Source organism: Brassica oleracea, chromosome C1, assembly GCF_000695525.1.
Source record: "Brassica oleracea var. oleracea cultivar TO1000 chromosome C1, BOL, whole genome shotgun sequence".
In the NCBI taxonomy this organism is placed as follows: Eukaryota; Viridiplantae; Streptophyta; class Magnoliopsida; order Brassicales; family Brassicaceae; genus Brassica; species Brassica oleracea.
In genome coordinates this window covers 32,983,224-32,993,257 of record NC_027748.1, presented here as the reverse complement: position 1 = coordinate 32,993,257, position 10,034 = coordinate 32,983,224, and the positions used below count along the sequence as shown (strand labels likewise).

Here is a 10,034-nt window from a genome sequence, read left to right as displayed (position 1 = left end):
CTTAGTGCAAGGGAGCCTCACTTAGTGCAAGGGAGCCTCACTTAGTGCAAGGGAGCCTCACTTAGTGCAAGGGAGCCTCACTTAGTGCAAGGGAGCCTCACTTAGTGCAAGGGAGCCTCACTTAGTGCAAGGGAGCCTCACTTAGTGCAAGGGAGCCTCACTTAGTGCAAGGGAGCCTCACTTAGTGCAAGGGAGCCTCACTTAGTGCAAGGGAGCCTCACTTAGTGCAAGGGAGCCTCACTTAGTGCAAGGGAGCCTCACTTAGTGCAAGGGAGCCTCACTTAGTGCAAGGGAGCCTCACTTAGTGCAAGGGAGCCTCACTTAGTGCATGAGAGCCTCTTTGTTTTGGCTCCCCATTTGATGTATATATAGGTACTCTTGATACATGAAACAATCAAGCAATTCAATTCCATCTTTCTCATTATCTTTCAAGAAAGTCTCTCATTAGTTTTCATGTTCTTCATTTAATTTCTCTTTTCTTTCTTAATTCTCATAAAATCTCAGTTTGCGTACATTAGAGAATGTAAAAATGATTGAGAGACCAGTAAAAAAGCTTACACTACACGTTCGCTCAAAAAGCCACCGTACTCATCTTCCAAATCGGCGGGCATGTCCCAGTGGAAAATCGTTACTAGTGGTGTTAGGTCTGAAAGAACAGTGAAGAGTTAGTTTTTCAGTTACACTATACATTGATACTATAAATTAAAATGAAGAAGACAGTGAGAACATATGTGACCATTTTTAAGGAGCTCGTCTATAAGGTCGTGGTAAAATTGAACTCCTTCTTTGCTTATTCCTTTCTCCATCCTCCCATCTGTTATATTAATCAATTTCCAGCTGTTATTACAACTAATTCGGAATTTGTTATGCCTATTATTTATTAAAAAGTCATATGTTTTAACTTACGGGGAAATATTCTTGGCCATGCAATGGATAGTCTAAAAGCATCAGTGTTCAGCTTTTTCATCAACTTGATATCCTCCTGTTGGATTTCACGGTTACTAAACATAAGTTTACAAAGTAGAGATTTTAACTGGAGAGAGAGGCAGGAAGACGGAGATTACCCTGAAACGATGGTAGAAATCGACAGCTACATCAGCATTGTGATTCTTAACTCTATCTGCAGTTTTCATATTAAGAAATGATATATGAGTGAACTTTCTAATAGTGGTCGAGGAAACTTTTTTCAAGTGTAGCTCTGTTTGTCTTGTTAGATGACACTGTTTACTATCTAGGTTTAATCTATAACAATAAAATCTTACTACAAAACTAAGGTTTTTTGTATCAAGTACAGGATAAGGTCAAACAGATATTATCTCGTTTATACGAGAGCTTAAACAACAACAACACAACCACAACAGATTGAAACGACAAGATCCTAATTAAAGAGATGGAGACGGCCATGCGCAGAAGGCCCTGTCTAAGAGCAACTTAAGAGTATGATTAACCCGGGGTTCTTATGATGAAGTTATAAAATTGTTTTTTTAACTTTTAACTAAAAAAACTAAGAACGGGTTCTTAAATAAAGACTTTAAGAACCGGTTTTTAACTTTTTTAGTTAAAAATTAAGAAACTTTCACTAAGAACCTCACTCTAAGAACTTCGGGTTAATCATGGTCTTAGTGAAGAGTTCTGAACTTTAGATATATATATATATATATGTTCCGTGGTAAAAATAAATGGTAAAAGAGAGACATACGAGGAAATTTCTTAGTATAGATATCCCACAGGCTTGGTCCTCTGCAACTTTCATTTACTGCACCTTCAACCTATTTTCACCACATAGATACATTACATCTTTAGTAATTAGATGTGTTTCAGGAAGAGTATATATATATCTTTATTAGTTAATACTCCCTCCATTATAAATTGAGTGTTGTTTTATTATTAAATTTAGTCAAGGGAAACTTTCAATAACTTAAATAAAAAATCTAGAAAAATAATTTTATCCTAACTTGTAGGAAGCTTCTCTATATATACCTGATAGGATGCGGTTGCGGTACCAAACATGAAGCCCTCCGGGAAACTTGCACGACTAAGGGTTTCAGTCTTAGGGCAAACAGGTCCTTCTTCGGCCCTGGTAGGAGAGCCGACAAGAGTTACGAGCAAAAGTAACCCCAAGAGAGGAAACTTCATTGTTGCTATACTTTGTACAAGCTCACGAGTTTCTTTCTTGATAAACGTTTAAAACAGTGGAAGATTATGGTTAATGGAATAGATATGTAGAAGGGGAATATCTTCGTTTTATACACATATATAAGTAGCAACGATCGAGTGATGAAATCCATGGCCGAAAATTGTATCTGTAGGCCGCCAAGTGTCTTAATCACGCTGTTACATGCACATTGAAATTTTAAGTCCAAGTGTCTCGTTCGCTCTCACTGTTGCATGCACATTGATCATCTGTCTGTTGTTGTCTTCTTTTTCTCTGGTATAAGATTCGTAGGTGTATGTCAAATATTTCTTACATCTGGATGTTAGGGTTAAGTGTACGATTCTTTAGAAGCACATCTGGATGCCAGTGTCTTTATTACACTGTTACATGCAAATTGAGTTTTTGAAGGCGAAGTGTGTCTTTAGCTCTCACTGCTGCATCCACATTGATCATTTGTCTGTTGTTGTCTTCTCGTTTTCCGGCGTAAGATTCGTATGTATATGTGGAATATTTCTTACATCTGGCATGTTAGGGTTAAGTGTATGATTCTTTAGAAGTACATGTGGATATTAAGGCCAAGTGTTCGATTTTGAAGGGTTATAAGTGGATAATGCATGGATTTCAACAAGTGGAACAATCGTCATACAGAGTAACGTGTGATCTTTAGGACCACAAACTTGGTTTTGAGATATCGCCTATCTAATGTGCATCTCTGTGTATATAAAACGCACTTGCATTCATCTTCATCAGTACCACACCAGCTCTCTTATCTCTTTCTATTATCTATCAAAAAATAAAATAAAACAGAGGTATTCTCTCTTTCAAATGCTCGAAAATAAATGTCCATGTTTTTGGTTAATTGCTACTCCGATATAGATTCCATCTGATATTTTTGGTTGATTGCTATCTGTTATGAAAAAGATATAGATTACATCTGATATGTAAAAAGTACGTACGATATTTTTTCTATGATGAAATAAATAACATTTGGTACTCTTAATGGGTCAGATACAACTATGGCGGCCGCAACAATGTCTTGGGACGACGGGAAGCACATGAGGGTGAAGAGAGTTCAGGTTACATATGAAGATGTTATCAAGTCCATAGAGGCCGAGTATGACGATGACCAAAATCCTAAGCGTCATGGCACTCCTGGCAAGAAATCTGACGGCGTTAGTACTCACCATATGATATATGTATAAAGCGATTATTTAATGTGTTATTTTGATAAATTGTAATATTTTAATTTTTGTAGGTGAGCTTGAGCCCAGACGAGTACATAACAGATGTTACTGGCTACTACAAAACTACTGGGAATGAAGATGCTATAGCAGCGTTGGCTTTTAAGACCAACAAAACCCAATATGGTCCTTACGGAAACAAAACACAGAACCAATTCTCCATCCATGCACCCAAAGATAACCAGATCGCCGGTTTTCAAGGAATTAGCAGTAATGTTCTCAATTCCATTGACGTCCACTTTGCTCCCTTACCGTCATCTTCCACTTCTGATTCCTCAACCCCATCTTCGGCTAGTCAAGCAAACAAAGTGGATGCTCAAGGTGGAAAAGGAGGAACATCATGGGATGATGGTGCTCATGACCATGTAAGAAAAGTGTACGTTGGACAAGGCGAGTCTAGTGTCTCTTATGTCAAATTTGAGTACGAGAAGAACGGTAAAAAGGAAACACGCGAATACGGAAAGAAGACCTTGCTCGGATCAGAAGTGGTTTGTGTTCATTTTATTTGTCATAACTAGGAAGTGCGAATCCATTTAGACTTTACTGAAAAAAATAATCTATTTGAAATCTTTGTATAGTTTGAGGTTGATCCAGACGACTACATCACATCAGTTGAGGTGCAATCCGACAGGATATTTGGGCAAGACACAGATGTTATCACCTGCTTAATCTTCAAAACAGCTAAGGGAAAAACCTCACCGCCCTTTGGACTAGAGGGTGCGCAGAAATATGAACTCAAGGACAAGAATGGTGGAAAACTTGTAGGATTCCATGGACGAGCAGGCGAAGTTCTTCATGCTCTAGGAGCATATTTCGCTCCTTCGTCAAGTACTTCTTCTGGTGGTCGTACTTCTTCGAGCACTCAGACAGCTGGATCAGCTGCCGGTGCCAAAAAACTAGAGGCAAAAGGTGGTAATGCGGGAAACCCGTGGGACGATGGTCCTCATGATGGTGTTAAGAAAGTGTACGTAGGTCAAGGCGAATCAGGGGTATCCTACGTCAAGTTCGTCTACGAGAAGGACTCTAAGGAGGTCCCTGGAAATGATCATGGAAAAAAGACACTACTTGCACCTGAAGAGGTCAAATATATAAATACAAGAGAATCATTTAGCTCTAACGTCGATGCAACACATTTTTAAAAATGTTTTACGTTAAATCTTTTGTTTACTGTTTTTTTTTTTTTTTTTAGTTCGTGCTTGATCCAAACGAATATATCACAGCGGTGGAGATTAACTACGACAACATATTTGGTACTGAGTCCGAAATTATAACGATGCTTGGGTTCACGACAAATAAGCGAACCTCTCCACCTTTTGGACTTGAAGGTGCTAAAAGTGTCCTACTCAAAGAAGACGGCCACAAGGTCGTTGGGTTCCATGGCAAAGCAGGTGCTGACATACTTCACCAAGTTGGAGTCCATGTCAAGGCCATCTCCAAGTGATCTGAGAATGTCTTCTCTTACGTCCCAATGTAATAAAGATGAGCTATATGTCATAATTAAAGTTAAGCTCTCCTTTAGAAATTGTCATTATACGTGTGTGACGGTAAGCAAAAGGTTTGAATAAGGTATTTCCGTACTATGTGCTTGTGTGTTTCAGTGTCTCCTTGTGTTGTAATGGAGTTGTAACACTGTTTATAAGATGTACAATATAAAATCTTGGTTACATTGTAATGTGCGTACGATTCCTTAATGTTTTTTTTTTTTTTTTTTGCAGTTCGTGCTTGATCCAAACGAATATATCACAGCGGTGGAGATTAACTACGACAACATATTTGGTACTGAGTCCGAAATTATAACGATGCTTGGGTTCACGACAAATAAGCGAACCTCTCCACCTTTTGGACTTGAAGGTGCTAAAAGTGTCCTACTCAAAGAAGACGGCCACAAGGTCGTTGGGTTCCATGGCAAAGCAGGTGCTGACATACTTCACCAAGTTGGAGTCCATGTCAAGGCCATCTCCAAGTGATCTGAGAATGTCTTCTCTTACGTCCCAATGTAATAAAGATGAGCTATATGTCATAATTAAAGTTAAGCTCTCCTTTAGAAATTGTCATTATACGTGTGTGACGGTAAGCAAAAGGTTTGAATAAGGTATTTCCGTACTATGTGCTTGTGTGTTTCAGTGTCTCCTTGTGTTGTAATGGAGTTGTAACACTGTTTATAAGATGTACAATATAAAATCTTGGTTACATTGTAATGTGCGTACGATTCCTTAATGTTTTGAGATTTCGACCAGGTTTTATATAAATTTCAAAAGTTGTTTAGCGACATTATATGATTTTGTATTTGCACGAAATAGATCAAGAATCAAAAACTAAACAAGAACAAAACAAAGAAAATTAAAAAAAAAAAAATTCATCTAATCAAAGTCAATGTCGTCATCTCTGACTATGGTTATGAGTTGCTCATAGACGTACAGATCTTTCTAAATGAACACAAAGCCTTTTACCCTATTTACACAAAGCCTCTAGAGGCAAAGACAAACAGTGATTTTCTGAACGTCAATCCTGTTTTTGGCTATCTCGTATCATAATCATTGGACCGTGGGTTGAGTTAATGGGTTTCCAACTCAACTATATATACTTCGCTGTCCTCGATGATAGATTGTAATATTATTCTTTTCTTGTTTCGTAAGAAAGATTTATAAAAAAAAGTTTATCATAAAAATATTACACAAAGGTCAAAATGACCAAAATATATTTCATGAAAAAGGTAAATAGCAACCATATTTATAAAATTAATTAATAAGCAATTCTATCAAATAGCAATTTTTAAGTTTTTATCACAAAAATAGCTCTCAAGAAAAAGTGATCAAAATAGCACATTTTTATTTTGAAATTTTTAATATTTTTTTTATTTTTTTAAAAAAAATTTGAAACTCTATCCCCGAAACCCCACCGCTTAACTCTAAACTCTAGGTCTAAATTAGTTAACCATAGGTTAAATTTAGTTAATAAAACTTATTTTGGTCATTTTCTTCATTGAAAGCTATTTTTGTGACAAAAATTTAAAAAAGACTATCTTAGGGAATTTTTCTAAGTTAAATACTAGGTGTTTTGCCCGTACATGCTATGCGCACATAATTTCTTATGAATATTTATAAGTTTAAACCAAACGAGTACGATAAGTTATTGTTTATGTCTTCAAAAAAATTAAATCAAACACTAAAATATTTATATTTGATAAAGTTTCTCATTTAAAACACCCTCAAAATATTTTAGATAATACCTTTATGAAAATGTTTTTACTTGATTAATATTTGATTATAAATTATTGTATATCTTAGTTTAAAAAATTTATAACAGAAAAATAGTATAAAAGAATTATCTTATTTTTTCAAATATTATATTAGTAATATAAAATTCGTTTCTAATTATACAATATATATATATATATATATATATATAAAATATTATTTGAGAAGTCAGTTTCCTATGTGTCGCTATCACATTAACTCTCACGATGGTTGATTACATTGATATCCTTAATGAATTAAAATATTATATTTCAAATACAATTATTTATTTTTATTTAGTTTCCTTTTTAAAATTTTCCAAAAAAATAAACATATAATAAAAAAGGAATTGTTTTATAAATTAAAAAAAAAACGAATTGAAAAAAATATATATTTATATATAATATGATTTCATAAAAAGGGAAAGTTCACAAAATATTAATATTACAATTAAAAAATATTTTTAAATAACATAAAATATACTTTTGAAGTATTAAAATATTTTCTTTTCATCTATATTTTCTTAGATGAAAAATATAAATTTGTATATAATGCGATTTCATTAAAAACAATTTACACAGATAATCTTGATATTAGAAAAAAAATATTATTTCTTTTAAAACATAATTTTAAACAATAAAAAATTTCAAAGTAATAGAAATATTTTTATATATCTATCTATTTTCATAGATGATATATTACATAAACTCAAACTGAGATATGATTAACTGACTAAAAATAGTTTATAATTAGTAATATTGAAATGTTTTATTTATTTTTCATATATTTAGTTGACTATAATATCTTTCAATTACAACAAAAAATATCGATAAATTATATTTTACTTATATAGTATTATTTTCAAATACAATCACATTTTTACTGCTTATTTTTAAGAGATATTAAAAAAACTAAAAATAAATTTTGAAAATAAACATCGTTTGATCAAATAGTTACAAAATAGTATAATGAGGTAGATATATTATATTTTATTACTATTTAATTTATTTGTTTTCTTAATATTAAATTTGCTTTTAAATTTTATGTTTTTATGATTGTGGAATTGAAGCTCGTGATGCAACTGCGAATACCACCAAAGCGTCAATCTCCTATGTCGATAGCCCAGTCGATTCATGGGAGCTTGATTCAGGAGCGTCATTCCACACCACACCGCACCATAACATCATGGAAAATTATGTTGCGGGAAATTACGGAAAGGTATATCTTGCTGATGGATTACCTTTGGATATAGTTGGTATTGGAGATATCCACCTGAAGATGTCAGACGGACAATGCGAAATCTGATTTCAGTAGGTCAACTTGATGATATGGGGCACGATGTTAATTTTGGTGGTGGAGCCTGGAGAGTCAAGAAAGGTTCCATGGTGGTGGCTAGAGGTCATAAAAGAGGCACTCTTTATATGACGACGAGTTATCAAGACACTGTTGCTGTTGTCGAGAATGCCAAACAGACCAAGTTGTGGCATTGTAGGTTGGGACACATGAGTAAAGGGATGAAACTCATGGTGGAAAATGGCGCTCTTCCGGATCTGAAGACGGTGGATCATCAGATGTGTGAAAGCTGCATCCTTGGGAAACAGAAACGAGTTAGTTTCTCTAAAGGAGGAAGAGAGGGAAAATCTGAGAAGTTAGAGCTGGTGCATACTGACGTATGGGGACCCGCTCCTGTTGCATCGCTGGGAGGTTCATACTACTATGTGACCTTTATTGATGACTCCACAAGAAAAGTGTGGGTTTACTTCATGAAGAACAAGCATGAAGTGTTTTCAGTTTTCAAAATATGGAAAGCCATGGTTGAGATTGAGACAAATCTCAAGTTGAAGTGTTTAATGTCAGATAATGGTGGAGAGTACATCACCGACAAGTTCAAGAGATATTGCACTGATAATGGGATCAAGATGGAGAAGACTATTCCTGGAACGCCTCAACAGAATGGAATAGCGGAAAAGATGAACCGAACCTTGAATGAGCGTGCAAGGAGCATGAGATTGCACTGTGGATTGCCAAAGACGTTTTGGGCAGATGCAATCAATACCGCAGCCTTCTTAATAAACAGAGGACCGTCTGTACCGTTGGGATTTAAGATCCCTGAAGAAGTTTGGAGCGGAAAGAAAGTAAATCTTTCTTATCTAAAGGTGTCCGGATGCTTAGCTTATGTTCGTATTGATGATGCTGCAAGAAGTAAACTTGACTCGAAGTCTAAGAAGTGTTACTTCATCGGTTATGGTAACGCGGAGTTTGGTTACCGGTTTTGGGATGATGAAAATCGGAAGATCATCCGCAGCAAGAATGTTGTGTTCAACGAAGAAGCGTTGTACAAGGATAAGCTAAGAGAGGGATTTAAGATCCCTGAAGAATTTTGGAGTGGAAAGAAAGTAAATCTTTCTTATCTAAAGGTGTCCGGATGCTTAGCTTATGTTCGTATTGATGATGCTGCAAGAAGTAAACTCGACTCGAAGTCTAAGAAGTGTTACTTCATCGGTTATGGTAACGCGGAGTTTGGTTACCGGTTTTGGGATAATGAAAAGCCGAAGATCATCCGCAGCAAGAATGTTGTGTTCAACGAAGAAGCGTTGTATAAGGATAAGCTAAGAGAAGGCTCGGAGAGGAAAGAGCCTGGAGCTGTTGACTTAGAAGATATCCTGACACCGGAGTTGCCACATGATACCGCAACAGCAGAAGAAGAAATCTCTCAAGATGAGAGTGGTGAGGCTGAAGAAAGTGATGATTCTGAAGTGGTCCCATATACACTAGTCACGAAGTTACGACGGTCAAGCAGAATCATCAGAAAGCCTGTAAGATTCTCTCCATCGCTCAACTACATTCTGCTCATAGACAGAGGCGAGCCTGAATGTTATAAGGAAGCTATGCAAGTTGATGAGTCGATCAAGTGGGAGCTTGCAATGAACGACGAGATGGACTCGTTGTTATCCAATCACACGTGGGAGTTAGCAGATTTGCCTAAGGAGAAAAAGGCATTGCATAACAAGTGGGTCTACCGAATAAAAGAAGAACCTGATGGGAGTAAGCGCTATAAAGCGAGGCTTGTTGTGAAGGGATTCCAACGAAAAGAAGGCGTTGACTACACTGAAATCTCCTCTCCTGTAGTCAAGATGGTGACCATAAGAACGGTTCTTGGGCTGGTAGCAAAAGAAGATCTGCATCTTCAACAGATGGATGTGAAGACGACATTTCTTTACGGTGATTTGGATGACGAAATTTATATGAAGCAACCCGAAGGCTTTGAGATCAAAGGGAAAGAAAGCCTTGTTTGCAAGCTGAAAAGGAGTTTGTACGGCTTAAAACAAGCTCCAAGACAGTGGTATAAACGGTTCGACAACTTTATTAAAGGCGTTGGTTTCTTGAGGTGTGAAGCTGACC

General features: G+C 36.0%; 2 protein-coding genes across 2 annotated transcripts in view; one reads left to right on the top strand and one right to left on the bottom strand.

Annotated features, from left to right (window-relative positions):
- The window catches only part of LOC106295008 (beta-glucosidase 19), an 8,567-nt gene extending 6,364 nt beyond the window's left edge, over window positions 1-2,203 (bottom strand). Inside the window, exons 1-6 of the mRNA XM_013730761.1 lie at window positions 1,981-2,203; window positions 1,700-1,769; window positions 1,065-1,120; window positions 907-982; window positions 737-814; window positions 559-646 (exon numbers count right to left, since the gene is read on the bottom strand). Of these exons, the coding sequence (XP_013586215.1) occupies window positions 559-646; window positions 737-814; window positions 907-982; window positions 1,065-1,120; window positions 1,700-1,769; window positions 1,981-2,136 (524 nt within the window). The 5' untranslated portion in view covers window positions 2,137-2,203. The remainder of the gene's footprint in view (window positions 1-558; window positions 647-736; window positions 815-906; window positions 983-1,064; window positions 1,121-1,699; window positions 1,770-1,980) is intronic.
- A 693-nt stretch (window positions 2,204-2,896) lies between these two features.
- On the top strand, window positions 2,897-5,068 carry LOC106324420 (jacalin-related lectin 36). Its single transcript, XM_013762393.1, has 5 exons — window positions 2,897-2,964; window positions 3,164-3,327; window positions 3,411-3,884; window positions 3,975-4,475; window positions 4,586-5,068. The coding sequence occupies exons 2-5, from the start codon at window positions 3,172-3,174 to the stop codon at window positions 4,835-4,837; spliced, it is 1,383 nt and encodes a 460-aa protein (XP_013617847.1). The 5' UTR covers window positions 2,897-2,964; window positions 3,164-3,171; the 3' UTR covers window positions 4,838-5,068.
- Window positions 5,069-10,034: the final 4,966 nt, after the last annotated feature.